General features: G+C 44.9%; 1 protein-coding gene across 4 annotated transcripts; it reads right to left on the reverse strand.

Annotated features, from left to right (window-relative positions):
* Positions 1 to 3,556: 3,556 nt before the first annotated feature.
* SIRT4 (sirtuin 4) lies at positions 3,557 to 15,566 on the reverse strand. 4 transcript variants are annotated; one of them, XM_046026056.1, is made up of 5 exons: positions 15,533 to 15,566; positions 12,722 to 13,235; positions 9,535 to 9,829; positions 9,229 to 9,439; positions 3,557 to 4,830 (listed from the first exon to the last, which is right to left on the reverse strand). In XM_046026056.1, the coding sequence occupies exons 2-4, from the start codon at positions 13,216 to 13,218 to the stop codon at positions 9,287 to 9,289; spliced, it is 945 nt and encodes a 314-aa protein (XP_045882012.1). In that variant the 5' UTR covers positions 13,219 to 13,235; positions 15,533 to 15,566; the 3' UTR covers positions 3,557 to 4,830; positions 9,229 to 9,286. The 4 variants fall into 4 exon arrangements, with proteins under 4 accessions (XP_045882012.1, XP_045882014.1, XP_045882011.1 ...); XM_046026058.1 differs by having other exon boundaries at positions 12,995 to 13,219; positions 15,533 to 15,560; XM_046026055.1 differs by having other exon boundaries at positions 12,722 to 13,219; positions 15,533 to 15,560.
* Between the last annotated feature and the right edge of the window lie 5,595 nt (positions 15,567 to 21,161).

Raw genomic sequence — 21,161 nt, forward strand, 5'->3', positions numbered from 1 at the left:
CCTGTGTCCTCTAATAAAGCATTTTGATGAAAGGCCTCCGTTTGGAAGCTGTTTTATTCTCTGTCTGTGTCTCTAAGTCTCTCCCTAGTTCTTTATAAGCATCATTCCTTCTAGCCTTGGAAATTGATGTTGGGAGATATTTCTAGGAAATGAACACCATGAGTCCTGAATACTGATTAAAAAGCACTCATTATTTACTCTGTGCCAGACTGAACTACATAATATATCCTCTGAAGTAATATATCCTACTCCTGTTTCCTTATCCCCAGGGCTGGGAGAGAGAGACAAAAAAAAAAAATCCCTTTAACAATCTTTTTTTTTTTTTTTTTTTTTTTGTAAGATTTTATTCATTCATTTGACAGAGAGCAAGAGAAAGCACAAGCAGGGGGAGCAAGCACAGGGAGAGGGAGAAGCAGGCTCCTGGCGGAGCAGAGGGCCCTATATGGGGCTCCATCCCAGGACCCCCGCCAAAGACAGATGCTTACCCGACTGAGCCACCCAGCCTCTCCCCTTTAACAGTCTTTCAATGAGCATCTGCTGGGTGCTTAAAGGAAATGGAATATGGGAAACCCTGGTACAGTGGCAGAGATTTAAACGAGTAAACTGAATCGTGAGTAGTCTGAAGTAGCGATTACATCCCAGCAGCCACAGCGTCTTCACAGTGCTTAGCACATCGCACACGCTCATTAAACAATTGTTCAACGAGGGGACACCTTGGCGCCAAGGTTTGCGGCAGTCGAGGAAAAACCACGTGGCCATATTTACCTTTTCAGATCACGTGATCCCGAGCCCAACCCCGGCATTTCCTGGCCCGCAGGGATTTCAGAGTAGGAAAGGTGATTGGGTATCTTTTGGACACGTGGTACCCGGTTTCTCCTTTTTTTTTTTTTTCCTTACACTGGGGAAAAGCGGCCCAGCCCCCGGACCCACCTCCGCACCGCCCAGGCTCTGACCCCGCCCCCTCGCGCGTCTGCCCGAGCCGGCGCAGGCGCAGGCGCAGTGCTTGGTAACGGTTGCTCCAGCCCGCGTCGGGTGGAGGTGGCGGCGACGGCTCCTTGCGAGGCTTCCTGGGTCCTGGGTGCGCTGTTCTCCATGGTCAGAATCCGGCGGGAAGGAGAGAGTGGGCGGGCTGAGTGTGAGAAAAGAGCGAGCTCACGTGGGTATGACGTTGGGGTCCACCTTCTTGCGGTGCGCGTGCCTGTCTGGGTGTGTCGGCCCCACACGCGCCCCCCGCCCCCTAACGGTTTCCGGTGGGGAGCTGCTCCAGGGCTCCCATCCCGGAGAGGGACGAGGGGGCCGGGAAGCTAGGGTGCGGGGAGCCAAACTGGCGTGAGGAGAGTGGCGAGTGGCTGTTGGGCGAGTCATGGGCTTCTGCGCCCCAAGTCCCCATTTTCGAAGAAGGTGAAGGGATTTGCAGCTCTGGCCTCCGGTTGGAATGCTCCCCTGTTTCCCGCCTGGTGCTTGCCTGCTCATCGCTCAGGACCTAGTTGGGATCACCTCGAGAAGTTTCTTGAGTCCTGCCCTTCTTCCCTCCCCAAGTGCAGTGGCGCAGTCATCTCACCGGGTCACCTCACCCGGCCTCTATAGATCATTAAAGAAAGGGAGTTCAGAACTGGACGGACTGGCTTTGGTTACTGGCCGGGTCACCCCAGGTGACCTTGGGCTAGTCATATAAAATCTCCAAGCTTCAGGATCTTCATCTTTCAAAAGAAATCATAGTGTGCAGATCATACGGTTGTGGGATTTAGGTGAGCCAACGCCTTGTAAAATGCTTCCTACAGTGCTTGTTCTATAGTAAATGTTCCATAAATACTATTTTCCCAAGGGGAAGGAGAGGCAAGGATACTCTTTATTTTCTTTAGAAAGGCTTTATTCTATCAGGTAAGACTTGGCTTTTGTAATCTTCTGAAAAAAGACGACAGGTACACAAAAAGGAATGTAGCTCTGGAAAAGACCCATGCGAGTCTAGTTGACGTATTCAGTAGAGGACAAAGTTTTAGCCAAGTGGTCATCGCTGCCATTTGCTTGCTGTGTGCCAGGCGCTGTGCTAGGAGTTTCAGATGCATCCCTGCCTTTCCTAATCTTCCTAACAACCCAGTGAGGTAGCTACTGGTATCCTCATCCAGAGAGATTGAAGATTAATCACTTGCCCAAATTCACATAGCTAGTAAGTAGCAAGACAGGGATGGAAATCCAGGTCTGTCCATATCCAAAGAGTTTCAATTTCGTCCTATATCCCTTTTTTAATAGAGGAAACATACACACACACACTCTCTCCTTTCTTGGACGAGATTAACCCCCCCTTCACAAAGTGGAATTTTTCTGTTTTATGACATAGAGATTAAATTAAAAAATCTGCAGTCAAATGCTCTACCCCTGAGCTATACCCCCTAAATTAAAAAATCTGGATCTGAGCACCATCTGGAATCCCAAGAAGGATAATATATCTGGAATTGACTATTTCAATTAACTGATAACTGTTATACCCCATTCCTAGGAGCAGGGTAACCAGTTCATCCTGGTTTTAGCACTGAAAGTCTTGCAACCCAGGAAACCCCCTCAGTACTGGGCAATCTGGGACAGTTAGTACCCTACCTAGGAGTATTGAATTTCCTATTGGTCCTTAATGCATCCTCTCAGAAAAGTTTGGCATTCACTGACTGAAGACTGACCCTTATGCGTGGCCAAGCATTTCTTACTGGGTTAATTCATCGAGTGAACTGATAATGTGTTGTGAAATACTTTGCATAATATATGCCCAGTGGGATATAGTGTGCTTAATAAATGTTATTATTTAAGGAGCTAAAAGATAATTTATGGCCGTATAAAAGAAGGAATATAAGTTAGTGGGAAATTAGTTTTGAGTGTTATGTACTTGTTTGCTTTTGTGACTTCTACTTACTAAACCTGTGATAGCAGAGCAGAGCCATAAAAGCAGTTGAGGAAGGTCACGCACAAAGCTACATGCAGCTAGAAGGCTGTAACTGGGGCAGTGACAAACTGATAGCACCCACTAGTCAGTTTGTTATTCCAACAGAGGACACTTATAGTGGGTTAGGAACTGCCATGCTGGGAAAAAAGCAAAAGATGTAAAGTGAGGAAACGTGAGATCTTTGCAGAGTTTGTCTTGGGACAAATTTTGGGTGAGGACTTCCACCTCAGGAGGAACTATGAACAAAATGAACATTCCTAAGGTCCTGAAGACTTGGTTTCATGAATCATGCCAGCATTAGGTGATAGAGCCTGCCTCCCTCCCTGGCAACCTAACCTGCTCTCCAAGGCCTGCTGCAGCTTAACCATTCCTGGTCTCCTTGGCCAGTTGTACTGCTGGCTTCTAATTCAGGCTTCTTTCTAACCATAAGCCTCGGACAAAGAGGAAGCAGTTGTTCAAAAAGAAAACTGGGAGGAGTCTTGGATTCTAGTCCTGGCTCTGAAACTATGTTGTATGGCCTTCAGTAAGTCTGGATCTTAGTTTCCTCCAAAATAATATGAGGGGGATGCATTTAATTTGCTCTCATTCTGTCTCATCTCATGCATGAATCTGTGACACTCTGTGAGCGGCTTGAAGCCAAGAGAGTAGCCTTAGTACCTTAATATAGTATCTGTAACTGATATAGTAACCACTGGTGAAATTTATGGATGAGAATAGCTTGAGATCTGAAAGACCCAGATCTGAATACAATTACTGGTACTGACTTTTGGTAAAACTGAGCAAATCTGATTCAAAGCACCTTAGGATCCTCTGCAAAAAAGCTGAAGTGAGATTTACAACAACTGTACACCTCTTCAGAATTAACGGCTATGGGAAAACATACAGTTGTGCAGATGAAAAGAACTCTGTTGGGGACGCCTGGGTGGCTCAGTTGGTTCAGTGGCTGCCTTCGGCTCAGGTCATGATCCCAGCGTCTTGGGATCGAGTCCCACATCCGACTCCTTGCTCGGCAGGGAGCCTGCTTCTCCCTCTCTCTGACAAATAAATAAATAAAATCGTAAAAAAAAAAAAAAAAGAACTCTGTTGGTTTCAGGATCCTGGATTATCCCTGTAACTAAAATTTACTTCCTAGGCAGGTGTAGGATGAACATGTATTCCTTGCCCTAATTTTAGACAAAAGACTAGCTAGAAAAGGCTATGACTCTTTCATTCGCTTTACTTTTTGATGAGATTGTGCTGAAAGCTTTAGCCCGGTACAGGCTTGCTGCCTTACTTGGCAGAAACAAATCAGTTTAAGAGCCCACATGTTTCTTCTTTATAGACCAGGTTCAAGGCAAATGTCTCATTCTGGCAGCTGAAATCCAGAAGAAATCCTCAGAGAACTGTGTCATAAAGCCCATTCTCTTTTAGCTGATTAAAAAAATATAAACCTACAGCCCACATACCCAGTGTGCTATTAAAAATATGATTCCTTTATTCCTTCCTTCATAAAAAATTCACTCATACCATTACTCATCTTAAAAAAATATATCAAAATGTTTCAGTTAGAGACTCTTAACCATTTGTAATTATAAATGAAGTCATTTTCTTCTCCCCTCACCCTCCACCTTAGTGAGATTCCTGGGTTAGCACTCCAGAGACTGTTCTGGCCTACATTATTTCCCAAGCTGTTTCTTCCTCCTGGTGAGATAAAAAAGCAAGTGAGGGCAGTTTTCCCTATCAAGAGCAGCCACTGCTTTGAAAAAGTCTTTCTTCGTGGTCAAATCTCATCAGTCACGCTCAAACGCGCCCAGTTCAGAGAGGGGCTGGAGAAAGATGTCAGTTTGCTGCCCTCTATAGGCTGCATCCAGTGAGCTTTGATTAGGTAGAGGAAGAAGGGAGGAATCCTTACTACAGATCTGAAATGAAAGGAAACAAGTTAATGCTGAATAAGCCAAGAGTGGGTGGGGGTAATGGTTGGGAACATCAGCTTACCATTCAAAAAACCAGAGTGTCTGGGGCATGTAAAGATGGCCACCACATCTAGTTAAGTGAAAACAGGATATGATAAAACATGAACAACCTTGATTCAATTTTTTGTAAAAAAAGATTTAGTTATACCGGAATGTTAAACTTTGGTTATCTTGGTGATGGGATAATGGGTAATTTGTATTATATTCTTTTTACTTAATTGTGTCATTTTTTAAAAGATTTTATTTATTAGAGAGAGAGAGAGAGAGCACAGCAGGGGGCATGGCAGACAGAGGGAGAAATAGGCTCCCTGCTGAGAAAGGAGCCTGATGCAGGACTCAAGTCCCAGGACCCTAAGACCACAACCCAAGCTAAAGGCAGCCACTTAACCAGCTGAGCCACCCAGGCATCCCTTACCTGTATCATCTTGATGTTCTACAATAAATATGTAGTATTCTAGTAATAAGAACCTAGTTTAGGGGCGCCTGGGTGGCTCATTGGGTTAAGCCTCTGCCTTCAGCTCAGGTCATGATCTCAGGGTCCTGGAATCGAGCCCCGCATCGGGCTCTCTGTTCAGCAGGAAGCCTGCTTCCCACTGCCCCCCCCCCCCCCCGCCTGCCTCTCTGCCTACTTGTGATTTCTTCTTTTTATTTATTTCAAATAAATTAAATCTTAAAAAAAAAAAAAAAGAACCTAGTTTAAAAAATGTATTAAAAAGCCAGCAGTGGGGGAAGGGGGTGCACCTGGGTGGCTCAGATGGCTAAGCATCTGCCTTCAGGTCACAATCTCCAGGTCCTGAGATTGAGCCCCACATCTGGCTCCCAGCTTAGCAGGGAGTCTGCTTCTCCCTCTCCCTTTCCACCTGCTTGTGCTCTCTCTCCCACCCTCTCAAATGAATAAATAAAATCTTTAAAAAAAAAAGTGTGTGTTGGGGTGCCTGGGTGGTTCAGTCGGTTGAGCTTCCAGCTATTGATCTCGGCTCAGGTCTTGATCTCAGGCTTGTGGGTTCAAGCCCCATATTGGGCTCCACTCTGAGGTTGGAGGCTACTACTTAAAAGTCTGTGTGCCAAGGGGGCTTCTTTGGTGCTGGTAATGTTCTGTTCCTTGATCTAGATGCTATATGTCTTCAATCTGTCTACCTATAATACATGTTCTTCTCTATGTATAGTATACTTCAATTAAAATCGTTTTTGAAAAGTGCTTATACAGGAACTCTCATTCATTGGTGAGAATGCAAAATGGGGCAGCCAGTTTGGAAGGCAGTTTGGCAGTTGCATACAAAACTAAACATACTTTTTTTTTTTAAGTTTTTTTGTTTGTTTTTTGTTTTTTTTTTAAAGATTTTTATTTATTTATTTGACAGAGAGAGATCACAAGTAGATAGAGAGACAGGCAGAGAGAGAGAGAGAGAGGGAAGGAGGCTCCCCGCTGAGCAGACAGCCCGATGCGGGACTCGATCCCAGGACCCCGAGATCATGGCCTGAGCCGAAGGCAGCGGCTTAACCCACTGAGCCACCCAGGCGCCCCTAAACATACTTTTATCATACGATTCAGCAATCTTGCTTCTTGGTATTTACCCGAATGAGTTGAAAACTTATGCCCAGCAGCTTAACTTGTAATTGTCAAACACTTGGAAACAACCAAGATGTCAGTAGGTAAATGATAAATACTGTGTCAGTGCCCAGGGCAAAGGGGCGTGTCGGACACATTGTACTTTGTGCTCAACTTGGCTGTGACCCTAAAACTACTCCAAAAACTAAAGTCTTCTTTTTCCTTTTAAAGATTTTACTTATTTGTGAGAGAAAGCAAAAGCACACAAGCAGGGGGAGTGGCAGGCAGAGAGAGACGCGGACTCCCTGCTGAGCAAGAAGCCCAACAAGGGATTCGATCCCAGGACCCCCGGGATCATGACCCAAGCCAAAGGCAGCTGCTTAACCTACTGAGCCACCCAAGTGTCCCAAAGTCTTATTTTTTTTAAAGTGGTTGTACTTCTCTAGCAATACACTAAAAACTATTGAAATGTACAAATTAAATGAGTAAACTGTATGGTTTATGAACTATATCTCAACAAAGCTTAGGTTGTATTCATAGATTAAAATGGATATGAAGTACAACACATGCTACCATACGGATGAATCTTCAAACTGTTATGCCACGTGGAGAAGCCAGACACAAAAGGCCACAGATTATATGAAATGTCTAGAACAGACAGAAATAGATTAGATGTTGCCAGGGACTGGGGAATGGTGTGGGGTTGGGAATGGGGAGTGACTGCTAATGGGTACAAGGTTTCTTCTTGGGATGATGATATTCTGGAATTAGTGTGGAGTATGTACAACTTTGTGAGTGTACTGTAAGACAGCTTCGAAAGAGTGAATTATGTCTCAATAAAGCTGTTATCTTTTTTTTTTTTTTAAGATTTTATTTATTTGTCAGAGAGAGAGAGAGAGCACACAAGCAGGCAGAGTGGCAGGCAGAGGTGGAGAGAGAAGCAGGCTCCCTGCCGAGCAAGGAGCCTCATGCGGGACTCGATCCCAGGATGCTGGGACCATGACCCGAGCCAAAGGCAACGGCTTAACCAACTGAGCCACCCAGGCGCCTCAATAAAGCTGTTATCTTTTTAAAACGGGGGAAAAAGCAATGGTACATTTTGAAAGATTATCTTAAATAGCATGTGCCAGGGCACCTGGGTGGCTCAGTCAGTTAAGCATCCAACTCCTGATTTCAGCTCAGGTCATGATCTTGGAGCTGTGACATTGAACCCTGCCTCTGCTGGAGCTGGGTGTGGAGGCTGCTTAAAATTCTCTCCCTCTCGGGGTGCCTGGGTGGCTCAGTGGGTTAAAGCCGCTGCCTTCGGCTCAGGTCATGATCCCAGGGTCCTGGGATCGAGTCCCACATCGGGCTCTCTGCTCAGCATGGAGCCTGCTTTCTCCTCTCTCTCACTGCCTGCCTCTCTGTCTGCTTGTGATCTCTCTCTCTCTATCAAATAAATAAATAATAAAATCTTTAAAAAAAAAAAAAAAAAATTCTCTCCCTCTCGGGGCACCTGGGTGGCTCAGTGAGTTGAGGCCTCTGCCTTCGGCTCGGGTCATGATCCCAGAGTCCTGGGATCGGGCTCCGCATCGGGCTCTCTGCTCAGAGGGAAGCCTGCTTCCTCCTTTCTCTCTCTGCCTGCCTCCCTGCCTACTTGTGATCTCTGTCTGTCAAATAAATAAAAATCTTAAAAAAAAAAAAGATTCTCTCCCTCTCTAATTAATAATTAGATAGATTAGATAGAGATAGATAGCACATAACGTAGAACCAGAAAATCATAGTCTTTTTTTTTTTTTAATATTTTATTTATTTGACAGCGAGAGATCACAAGTAGATAGAGAGGCAGGCAGAGAGAGAGAGAGAGAGGGAAGCAGGCTCCCTGCTGAGCAGAGAGCCCGATGCGGGACTCGATCCCAGGACCCTGAGATCAGACCTGAGCTGAAGGCAGGGGCCCAACCCACTGAGCCACCCAGGCGCCCAAATCATAGTCTTTCAAACACTATAGCTTAATGTATATTTAAAAAATTAGTTTTAATTAAGGGGCACACAGGGAGCTCAGTTGGTTCAGCGACCAATTCTGAATTTTGGCTCAGGTCAGGATCTTGGGGTCAAGGGATTGAGCTGGGAGTGGGGCTCCACCCACGCTCACTGGAGAGTCTGCTTCTCTCCCTCTCCGTCTCCCTTTGCCCCCCCACCCCAGCTCACACTTTTTCTCTAAAATAAGTAAATAAATCTTTAAAAAATTTCAACTAATGGGACACCTGGGATGGCTCAGTTCATTGGGTGCAGACTCTTGCTTTCGGCTCAGATTATCTCAGGGTTGTGAGATCAAGCCCCAAGACCAGCTATATGCTCAGCGGGGAATCTGCTTGAGATTCTGCCCCTCTCCTTCTCCCTCAGCCCCTCCTCCCAGCTTGCATGCTGGCACTCCCTCTCTTCTCTCTCTCAGATAGATAAAAATCTTTTAAAAATAAATAAAAATTATGAAATTAAAAAATAAAAAATTAGTTTTAATTAAGAATAGCCATACATTAAGCAGCCTAGAATTTCCGGAGCACTTGGGTGGCTCAGTGGGTTAAGCCTCTGCCTTCAGCTTGGGTCGTGATCTCAGGGTCCTAGGATCAGGCCCCGAGTTGGGCTCTCTGCTCAGTGGGGAGCCTGCTTCCTCCTCTCTCTCTGCCTGCCTCTCTGCCTACTTGTGATCTCTGTCAAATGAATAAATAAAATCTTTTTTAAAAAGCCTAGAACTTTCTGTATTTTGTTAGTGCTCTCAGTTGAAGGGGAACTGGAAACTTATCTAAGAAAGCATTTACCTTTAATAGCAGGATTACAGGGAAAGTCTGTTTCTGGCTCAGGAGCGTCAGGCTCTGGTCAGTGTGGGTCTATCAAAGGGAGCAACTCTCCACAAGGAGAATCCAGTTTCAGACACGCCAAGTCGTCCGACCGTGTGGGCCCAATGTTAAGTATTGCGATTGGAAGCTTCTTCTCTCGGGCAGTGAGGATAAACCTGTAGCCGGAGTACACCTTACAACAAGAAGACACAGGTGAGAACTCTCGATGCAGGAAGAAATAAACCAAATAGGGAGCCTCGCCGGAGGTCTCCATCCCAAGTCAGATACCTGCAAGGACGATCCCACCACCAAGAGGGAGTCGGCTTCCTTTACACGCCTGCGCACAAAGTCAACCTTGTCAGGGTTCACTGTGTCCCCGAAGAAAACGACGTCTGGTTTCAGGGGGCCTCCACATCGAGCGCAGGACGGGACCTGAAAGCTCTGCACCTGCTCCTCTGTGAGAAAGACGTCACCATCAGGAGCCAGGCCATGGGCCTCAGCACTCCAGGTGGGATTCAGGGCTTCAAAACGCTCCTGCAATGCTCTGCGGGGTATCTTTTCGCCACAGTCCAAGCAAAGGACCCTGAAACCAAAGAAGCTGACTCAATGGTTGGCTCCGAGGACGCAGGAAGCTGCCAAAGACATCTCATCTCCAACCATTTTTAACTCCAACAGCGCTTGCCATTCCCAACATGGAATCTTTCCCCCATATTAGGAATACCTTCTCATGACCTCTAAGTACCACCATTTCTCACTTTCCTTCTACTGCCAAACCATAGAACAAGGCGTGTACATCTGTTTTCCTTACTCTGACTCCTTGCTTACCCTGTCGGCTCATTTTTATATCCTTAGCACAACTGCAGATGCCTTCCTTAGTGCCCACACCCACACTTTTCCCTCCCCTCTCTCTCCTCTGGGGTGATGGTCGCTGTCTGTCACCGTCTCTTTAAAACACTTCCCCCTGGTGTCTTTACCCAGTGTCTTCTGTTTCTCCTTTTTTTTTTTTTAAGATTTTATTTATTTATTTGATAGATCACAAGCAGGCAGAGAGAGAGAGGGAAGCAGGCGCCCCGCTGAGCAGAGAACCCAACTCTGACCCTGAGATCATGACCCGAGCTGAAGGCACAGGCTTAACCCACTGAGCTACCCAGGCGCCCCTTCTCTTTCTCCTCTTACCTCTCTAATCATGAGCTCCATGAGAGCGAGAACTTTTGAGTCCTTTGTCCACTGTGCTATGCCCACCACTAGAACGGTGCCTATAGACAGTGGGCATTCCCTAAATAGCTGCTAAAAGAAAAAACAAAAGGTGGTTTAGTTGGTTTCTTCTCTACTCCTCAATCTTCCAGCCAGTTTTCTTCTACCTTCTCCACCCTGGGGACTCTCCATTTTCACTGCCACGATGCCTCTGTGCTGACGGTCCTCTCCCCGTGCAGGACTCCACTCCTGGCCTCTCTCCCAAACTCCAAGTCATCTTGACTGTCCTGTCCAGCTTACCTCTGTCTTCACCTGCCCCTCCAACACTGTCCTTTCTCCAGTTACTTGGGCGGGACCCTTGGAAAAACTTGTTACTCATTTTGCTCCTTTGTATCTAGTCAGCCTTCAGATTATGTTGATTATTTTACTTAAAAGGCCCCCTACGAGGGCCACCTGGCGGGCTCAGTTGGTGGAGCATGTGATTCTTGGTCTCAGGGTTCTGGGTTCAAGCCCCACCTTGGGTACAGAGATTATGTAAAAAAATACAATCTTTAAAAAAAAAAAAAAAGGTGCCTGGATGGTGCAGTCAGTTTAGCATCTGACTCTTGGTTTCGGCTCAGGTCATGATCTCAGGGTTGTGATATCAAGTACCATGTTGGGGTCCACGCTCAGTGAAAAGTCTGCTTAAGATTTTCTCTCCCTCTCCTGCCCCCAACTCGTGTGCACACACACACACTCCCTCAAATAAATAAATCTTTAAAAAAACAACTAAAGGCCCCCTACGAAATGACAAGAAGTCTTGGATTTGTTTTAAAACATTTTAAGAGACAAGGAGAGAGAAGGTAAAGTAGACATGATAAAATCTTTATATCTGAGTGATGGTACATGGGAGTTCATTATGTTACTTTCCTTTTAGGGACATTTGAATTTTTATCATGCAAAGAAAATTTTAATGGACCCATGGCCATCATTAGCTCTTGAATTCCCCTGATACCACCTGGGTCTAGGTCCTTTGGGCTGACCTCCCTGAGTCACTCTTTCTAATTCTGTGTGGCTTTCCTCAAATGCTATTTTTATCATACTGCTTTCTTGCTCAGAAACCACTAATATTCCCCTTTGGTCTCTCACAACAGACCCAAATTGCACTGCACTATTTTCAGACGCAGCCATGATTTGAGTCTAGCCTTCCCAGACAATCTGATTTCATAGTAACTCTCCACATAGGCCAAGCCAGACTCCTCCGGGCTCTGCAAGTCCTCTTCATTTAGAAAGTCCTCTCCCTTCTCTTGCCTAGTCAGAACTGAGCTAGACTTAAGCCCCATCTTTCCCATAAAAGCCTGACCAGTTACTCCAAGCTTTCCTAAATCTGTTTCTCTGAACTTACAAAACATGCCTATCAAGGACCACGTAATTTAACAACTTGGGAGTTGTTTGTTAAATATGTTGTCTTTGGATCCTTCCCCCCACCCCAAAAAGATCACAAAATTCTTGTATATAAAGTAGACCATGTTTTATACGTTGGCTTTGACTCCTCCCTACCACAAGTGGCACACGACATGTTGTAGGCGCCCAATAAATATTTTATGATTGGCAAGATCTCTGGGGCTTAAAAATAAGGAAATGGTTTCCAATTAGCTTCAAGCTATTGCCAGGGCTACACGTCTTCCTTCCATCAGTATTTACTGGGTTCTGACTATATGCCAGGCTGTACTGTGTTCTACGTGTCTAGGCACCAGAGATCTACTGGCTTATAGCCTATGCTGTTGGCACTTTGCTCATAGTCCCCGCAAGACACCCTATAGGCCACCTGCACACAGTTCCCTTGTAAGCAACTTCCTGCATCTCTCTCAGGGTGTTCACTGGCCAAGGAAGCCTCCTCCAGAGTTGAAGAGTCAGTGTTAGGGACTTAATTCCCCTAAACTGACCCTCAACCGATGAGGGATGGGACATGATGGACAAATGCCTCAGCTTCCTTGACTTTCAGTGAGACGATTCTGAAGCGTGCTCTTGACAGAGGGCTCCTCAAAGGACTGAGCCTCAGTTCCCCAAAGCAGCAACCCATTCCTTAATTTATCGTTTTCTTGGCTTTTCTTCCCTACCCTGTTTCATTTCCCCACTGAGTTTGTTCCTCTGTGAGTTTGCTGGGATCGACTCCAAAATAAACAGTTTGCTCCAAATCCTTTTCTCAAAGCCTAACGACAACCACAGTGAAAAGATAGCCAAGCCCTCTGCTCTGCAGAGCACACATTGCTGCATCCAAACTATCTGGAACTTCCTGCACCTGTGCATGCACCCGTGGAGTTCTGTCAGGCGCCGACTCCCTGCTTTCGTGTGCAAGGCGTCCACATTTTGGGTCACCAACCAGTACAGCTTTCCGCGTCTCTCCCAGTTGCTCAAAGCCCAATGTGCAGGGTTGGGCTGGAGGGAGGAGAATTGAGGCCAGCCTACAAAGTTTCTCGCCCAGTACTGCTGGCGGACTGGAGCACTCCGTAGAAAATCCCTGTGCTGAATGGGTTTCTTGTCAGTGCGGGCGTAGAGTCCCACCTTTTCTGACCTGTAGTCTGGGATCCCCGACTCGGTGGAGATTCCTGCCCCGGTCATCACTAGGAGCCTCTTGGAAAGAGTGATGAAGCGCTGTAACTCTTTGAGCTTCTCAGGGTCCAGAGGAGGACTTGGTGGCACAAATAACCCAACGGATCCATGTGAGCACTGCCGGCTGACGTTCACCCTCCAGCGGCTTTCTGCTGCCCTGAAAGTCAACCCAAAACTCATCCTCATTCTAGAGAGAAAAAAACCTGATGTGAGAAACCGGGTTTTAAAAAGAAAAGCAACCAAAAAACCCAAAACAAACAAACAAAAACAACTACAAAAACTGAGGCACCAACCAATGAATGAATAAATAAAATGGGGCGTATCTATTCAATGAAATGTTATTTACCTATAAGCATGAAGTTCTTTTTTTTTTTTTTTTAAGATTTTATTTATTTACTTATTTGACAGGGAGAAAGCGAGCACAAGCAGTGGGCAGAGGACGAAGCAGGCTCCGAGATGTGCATGAAGCCCAAAACGGGACTCGATCCTAGGTTCCTGGGATCATGATCTGGGCCAAAGGCCGAGGCTTAACTGACTGAACCACTCAGGCACCCCACGCATGAAGTTCTGATATATGTTACAATACGGATGAACATTAAAAACATTATGCTAAGTGTAAGAAGTCAGCCAAAAAGGACAAATACCATTTATATAACTTGTCCAAAATACACAAATATATAGAGACAGGAAGTAAATTAGTAGTTGCCAGGGACTGGAAGGAAGAATGTATCAGAACCTTAGTGTTTCGGGGCACCTGGGTGGCTCAGGTCATGATCCCAGGATCCTGGGGATCGAACCCCACATCAGGCTCTCTGCTCAGCAAGGAGCCTGCTCGCCCCGCCCCCCATCTCTGCCTGCCTCTCTGGCTACTTGTGATCTCTGTCAAATAAATAAATAAATAGATAGATAGATAAAATGGTCTAGAAATAAATTTCTTATAAAGGGTTCCTTAGTGCCTCAGTTAAGCATCTGCCTTTGGCTCAGATCATGATCCCAGCATCCTGGAATGGAGCTGTGGGTTGGACTCCCTGCTTAGCAGTGGAATCCCTTTCTCCCTCTCCCTCTGCCCCTGCTCATGTGCTCTCTCTCTCACTCGCTCACCGTCTTTGTCAAATAGATAAAAATCTTTTTTAAAAAGTTTCTTATAATACTCCTGATAGGGCGCCTGGGTGGCTCAGTGGGTTAAGCCGCTGCCTTCGGCTCAGGTCATGATCTCAGGGTCCTGGGATCGAGTCCCGCATCGGGCTCTCTGCTCAGCGGCGAGCCTGCTTCCCTCTCTCTCTCTCTCTCTGCCTGCCTCTCTGTCTACTTGTGATCTCTCTCTGTCAAATAAATAAATAAAATCTTTTAAAAAAATACTCCCGATATATTTTTTAAATCCCTTAATAGCTCATTGTTATTCCATCTAGACTACATCTAAAGACATCTCCATTGGAGTACTACCTTTATAATTTTAGTTACTGCCATCCCTTGGGAGACCGTGTGTTCCATAAACCTACTTCCCATTTTATAAATGGTAAGTATTTCTTCATAAACTAAAGAGCACATTTCAGGGGCGCCTGGATCGCTCAGTCGCTGGGCGTCTGCCTTCCACTCCAGTCATGAGCTCAGGGTCATGGGATCGAGCCCCACATCGCGCTCCCTGCTCAGCAGGAAGCCTGCTTTCCCTCTTCCACTCCCCCTGCTGTGTTCCTCCTCTCGCTGTCCCTCTCTCTGTTAAAAAAAGAATAATAATAAAGAGTGCATCTGAATTCTACTTTGCTAGGTGTTGAAGTCTTTGCTCAGACATTTCAGACTTATGCTTTTTATGGCTTTTTACTTATTAATGTAACTAAGCACATGCACATCTTTTATTCTCTCTCTCCCATATTCTATTAGTTAACCCTCAATCGCAAACACCGCTAGTGGGACACAGCAGAATAGTGAGGCCTGGCAGGACATTCTACCCCAACTTTCTAGCTGTAAAAACAAGGTTGTTTTTTTTTTTTTAAGATTTTATTTATTTATTTTTTTTTTTGACAGACAGAGATCACAAGTAGGCAGAGAGAGGAGGAAACAGGCTCCCTGCTGAGCAGAGAGCCCGATGCGGGGCTCGATCCCAGGACCCTGGGATCATGTCCTGAGCCGAAGGCAGAGGCTTTAACCCACTGAGCCACCCAGGTGCCCCTAAAAACAAGGCTTTAACATTATTATTTAACATAATGCAGAAAAATTCTCTAGTGATCGCACCCCGTATGTAAACATTATTTTATGCCTGGCTTTTCAGATCTAGGTTCAGCACCCTGATTTCTCTCAACATTCCACAGCAACACGTGAACTTAGGGCTAAACAAATCTGGTCTGGATTCCTGAGACCAAAGGGCTGGGGAAACCCCTCTGAAAACACGATCTATTAGAACCGCAGCTCCCTGCCAGGTTCCACCAAAGGGCAAAGAGTTAATACAGTACCTCTTACAACAAACCCCTTCAAGAAACCCGAAGCTCACACAGAACACACTCACCTTTCACAGCTTAAGCGACACTTTACGACTGACCATGCAACTAACTGGCTACTTTTGCATTTAGGGAAATGTAGTTCATGAAGCGGAAATGCTGCATAAAAACTACAAGTCCCACAATCCTCTGGGATTCACAGTGAAAGGGCCCAGATTGTCTAGTAGCGCCACCTGTCTGCGTTTCAGGGTCAGAGGTTTTGAACCTTGGCTGGAGATGGGCTGCTGTCTGCTAAACTAACACAGTGTCTCTTGGAGAGAAATGGTTCGAGTTTCCACACCGGAGTGCTGAGTGCAAAATAATACATCCAAACAGCACTAAGTTAGGAATTCATTCTTAAGATAGAAGCTTTATGGGCGCCTGGGTGGCTCAGTCATTAAGTGTCTGCCTTTCTCTTGGGTCATGATCCCAGGTCCTGGAATCCAGCCCCGCGTGGGGCTCCCTGCTTAGCGGGAAGCCTGCTTCTCCCTCTCCCACTCTCCCTGCTTGTGTTCCCTCTCTTGCTGTCTCATTCTCTCTCTCAAATAAATAAATAAATAAAATCTTTTAAAAAATAGAAACTTTAACAATGGATCTAGAATAGACTCATACTCAACTTCAGTATGATCCTTTGCACTCACCATAAGGAAATCAAGTTTTCACCTTGCAGCAGTTTGTTGAAAAAATATCTGAAAAACTGATGCTTTTGGAGTTTATATGAACAACTAACTCCACACATAATATACAGGGAATAGTGTGTTGCCCACTTGGCTTCTCCAATTTTATTTCTCCTTCTTTGTTTTTATTAAATTAACCAACACAATGCCTAGGTCTTGCTTACAGAAATTCTGGCTTAATTGGTCTGGGGAGGTGCCTGGGCATCAATCAGTTTACAAAGTTCCAAGTTGTTTCTAATATGTACCAAAGAGAACCTTTGTTCTCTAGCCTCACCTAAATAAATTATCAATTTATGTTTAGAACATAATCAAAGGCCAGCTAACCTGGACTTTGAAGATCACTTAAGGAACAACTTCACCCATTTTAAGATAAACTGAAGCCCAGAAGAGTATTCTAGAAGCTGGAGTCAAAGTTTGGCTCCTGATCCTCTCACTGAATGTGTGGACGTAAATATTGGTAAAGTCACCCAGGTTAGTGTTTGAGGGTAGGACCTCCAGCAACAGCTCAGATAAGTCACCCTGCTGGGATAACCACCTGACATGACAGCCTTTTGTGCCTTAGTTAACATGACCACACTGGCTGAAAGAAAGGCCCAAAATATAGACTGGAAATTTTTACTAAGTCAAAAAAATTGTAATCAGCAACATTTTCTGCATTTATGGTTATTTGACCAAAACCTATTGAAATGGCAAAACACTGGGGTGCCAGGGTGGCTCAGTGAGTTAAAGCCTCTGATTCCTCCTCTCTCTCTGCCTGCCTCTCTGCCTACTTGTGATCTCTGTCTGTCAAACAAATAAATAAATAAATAATCTTAAAAAAAAAAAAAAAGAAATGGCAAAACACTGACATCCCCCCAGCCACATTTTATTATGAAAAATTTCCAACCCATATTGTTTTCTCAGTTTGCCAAGTGGAATGAGCATCATTTATTGCAAGACTGCCTGATACAGGGCGATTGTGCTTTTAGGCCCCAAAGAATCTCATGTTTCAGGGAGAAATTAGCCGACTTTTCAATTTTTCTTAGTGCTGGAAAGTCATCCATGGAGAATGAAGTCACCCAAGGCAGATGGTGAAACACACAATTTCACCACACCAGGAATCTAATGACTAAGTCTTTGATTGGATCAAAGTAAAATAATCTAAAATTAATCAAGTTGTTAATACCCCCCCCCCCCGGCTAATTTTTCTTACCCTATGAAAAAAAAATTAACTACACATCGGCATCAAACAGGACTTTTAAAAATGTCATTTTTGCATCTAGGTGATGACCGTTCACTGAAACAACACTCTGAACATTTCATGTCTGAAATTTTTTTTTTCTAAGATTTTATTTTTAGAGGTGGTCAAGCACCCAACGCTTAACCTCAGCTCAGTTTCTTTTTTTTTTTTTTTTAGGTTTTATTTATCCATTTGACAGACAGTTATTACAAGTAGGCAGAGAGGCAGGCAGAGAGGGAGAGGGGGAAGCAGGTTCCCTGCTGAGCAGAGAGCCTGAGCTGAAGGCAGAGGCTTATCCCACTGAGCCACCCAGGCGCCCCGACCTCAGCTCAGTTTCTTGATCTCAGGGTTGTAAGTTCAAGCCCTGTGTTGGGCTCCATGCTGGGCGTGGTGCCTACTTAAAAAAAAAAAAAAAAAAAAAAAAGATTTAATTTTTAAGTGACCTCCACACCCAAAGTGGAGCTCAAACTTAAAACCCCAAGGTCAAGAGTCTCATGCTCTAGCAACTGGGTCCACCAGGAACCTCTCATGTTTGAAAAAAAAATTTTTTTTTAAAGATTTTATTTATTTATTTGACAGGCAGAGATCACAAGTAGGCAGAGAGGTGGAAGCAGACTCCCTGCTGAGCAGAGAGCCCGATGGGGGACTTGATTCTCGGACCCTGGGATCAGGACCTGAGCCGAAGGCAGAGGCTTTAACCCACTGAGCCACCCAGGTGCCCCGAAAAAAAAAAATTTTTTTTTAATTTATTTGTTTGACAGACAGAGATCACAAGTAGGCAGAGAGGCAGGCAGAGAGAGAGAGGAAGGGAAGCAGGTTCCCCGCTGAGCAGAGAGCCCAATTCGGGACATCATTACCTGAGTTGAAGGCAGAGGCTTTAACCCACTGAGCCACCCAGGCACCCCTGAAATTTTTTATAATAAAATGTTTTGTTTTTTTTTTTAAGATTTTTATTTATTTATTTATTTGACAGAGAGAGAGAGATCACAAGTAGGCAGAGAGGCAGGCAGAGAGAGAGAGGAGGAAGCAGGCTCCCCGCGGAGCAGAGAGCCCGATGCGGGGCTCGATCCCAGGACCCTGAGATCATGACCTGAGCCGAAGGCAGCGGCTTAATCCACTGAGCCACCCAGGCGCCCCTATAATAAAATGTTGAAGAGCACCTGGGTGGCTCAGTCAGTTAAGCATCTGCCTTCTGCTGGGGTCATGATCTCAGGGTCCTAAGTCTTTGTGTCAGTCTCTCGGCTCAGCAGAGAGTCTGCTTCTCCCTCGCCCTCTGCCCCTCCCCTCCTCATGCTCTCAATCTTTCTCACAAAGAAATAACATTTTTGTAAATAAATAAAAAATTTAAAAGTACAAATAAAATGTTAGGGAAAACGTCACTTTCTTGGAGACTGCTTTTTACATCTTAATGGGTAGCCAAAAGTAAAAGTATGTTGGAGAATATAGTTCAGGGAGGAAAGAAGTTCAGATATAAGTTTCTGACTCCTTTCCACTTGCTAAGGAAAACAGGCAGTGGGAGCGAAAATTACTTCAAACTTTGTAAACTGTGAACATTTTTTTTTAAGATTTTATTTATTTATTTACTTATTTTTAAAGATTTTATTTATTTATTTGACAGAGAGAGATCACAAGTAGGCAGAGAGGCAAGCAGAGAGAGTGAGAGGGAAGCAGGCTCCCCGCCGAGCAGAGAGCCCGATGCGGGACTTGATCCCAGGACCCTGAGATCATGACCCGAGCCGAAGGCAGCGGCCCAAACCACTGAGCCACCCAGGCGCCAGACAGAACTCACAAGTAGGCAGAGAGGCAGGTAGAGAGAGAGGAGGAAGCAGGCTCCCCGCTGAGCAGAGAGCCTGATTCGGGGATCAATCCCAGGACCTTGAGATCATGACCTGAGCCGAAGGCAGAGGCTTAACCCACTGAGCCACCCAGGTGCCCCTAAACTGTGAACATTTCTATGAAAATAGCTTTCTTCAGCCTCTTCTCTCTGAATTAAGATGTCCAACAAAAAACCTTTTGTAATTAGGGACGCCTCAGGGGCTCAGTGGGTTAAGCCACTGCCTTCAGCTCAGGTCACGATCCTAGGGTCCTGGAATCAATTCCTGCATCGGGCTCCTTGCTCAGCGGAGAGCCTGCTTCTCTCTCTGCCTCTGCCTGCCACTCTACCTGCTTGTGCACGCACTCTCTCTCTCTCTCTGACAAATAAATAAATAAAAATCTTTAAAAAAAAACAACCTTTTGGTATTAAAAAATAATTAACCCCCCCAAATTACCATATGACCCAGAATTTCCACTTCCAACTATACACAGAAAAGAGTTGAAAACAAGGACTCAAACAGATACTAGTATGCCTCTGTTTGTAGGAGGATTATTCACAATGCCAAAAAGTGGAAGCAATGCAGATTCATAGAATAATGGATGGGTAATAAAATTCCAAACAATGGAATACTAATCAGACGTAAAGAGGAATGAAATTCTGATATATACTACAACATGGATAGACCTTAAAACTTATCCTGTGAAATAAGCCAGACAGGCGTCTGTCTGGATCCGTGGGAAGAACATGCAACTTTTTTTTTTTTTTAAAGATTTTATTTATTTATTTGACAGAGAGAGATCACAAGTAGGCAGAGAGGCAGGCAGGGAGAGTGAGAGGGAAGCAGGCTCCCTGCTGAGCAGAGAGCCCGATGCGGGGACTCGATCCCAGGACCCTGAGATCGTGACCTGAGCCGAAGGCAGCGGCCCAAACCACTGAGCCACCCAGGCGCCCAGAACATGCAACTTTTGATCTAGGGTGGTGAGTTCAAACCCCACGTTGGGTATAGAGATTACTTAAATAAATTTAAAAAAAAGTAAGTAAACTTAAAAAGTAAACTTAAGTAGGTAAACTTTAAAAAAAAGTAATCTTAAAAACAAAAATAGCCAGGGGCACCTGTGTTGCTCAGTTGGTTAAGCGTCTGCCTTCGGCTCAGGTCATGATCTGGGATAGAGCCCCATATGGGGCTCTCTACTCAGCTAGGAGCCTGCTTTTCCCTCTCCCTCGCCCCCCTCCTCAGCCCCTATCTTGTGCTCTTTCGTGGGCGCGCTCTCTCTCAAATAAACAAATAAATAAGTAAATTCTTAAAAAAAAAAAGCCAGACACAAAAAATAAAATACTGTATGATTCTGCTTATATGAGATACTTAGAGGAGTCAAATTTGTAGAGACAGAAAGTAGAATAGAAGTTGCCAGGGGCTGAGAGAGGAAGGAATGGGTAGGAGAGTTAGTGTTTAATGGGTACAGAGTTTCAATTTGGGTTGATGGAAAAGTTTGTGAAAGGTGGAGAAATAGGTGCAAAGAATAAACGTACTTAATGCTACTGAACTGTATACTTAAAAATGGTTAAAATGGTGAATTTTATGTTATCTGTAGTTTCTTCCAATTTATGAAAAAAGCTATTTTGGAGATGATAGTACGCGGTGAATCGGTAGCCAAGTGAACACACGCTGACACAGCCCATTTTTCACCGGCCCCATTCACTCTATGAATGAAGCTATTAGCATGTTCCCTCCCATAATGCTTTGCTTCAGTCTCCATCAAAATTTAGCTAAGTGAAATCAAGAAATAAAATTCTTAGAAATAGCTTATGCATTTTCGAGGATCTTTATACGGTTGTATAATTTTCAGTCAAATAATAATTGATGGTTTTTCTATGAGACTCAAACTCGCATTTCTGTAATAGGAACCTTGCCTATTGGGGGTAATGATTAGGGGGCGTTGCTCTTT

Source organism: Meles meles, chromosome 12, assembly GCF_922984935.1.
Source record: "Meles meles chromosome 12, mMelMel3.1 paternal haplotype, whole genome shotgun sequence".
Lineage (NCBI taxonomy): Eukaryota > Metazoa > Chordata > Mammalia > Carnivora > Mustelidae > Meles > Meles meles.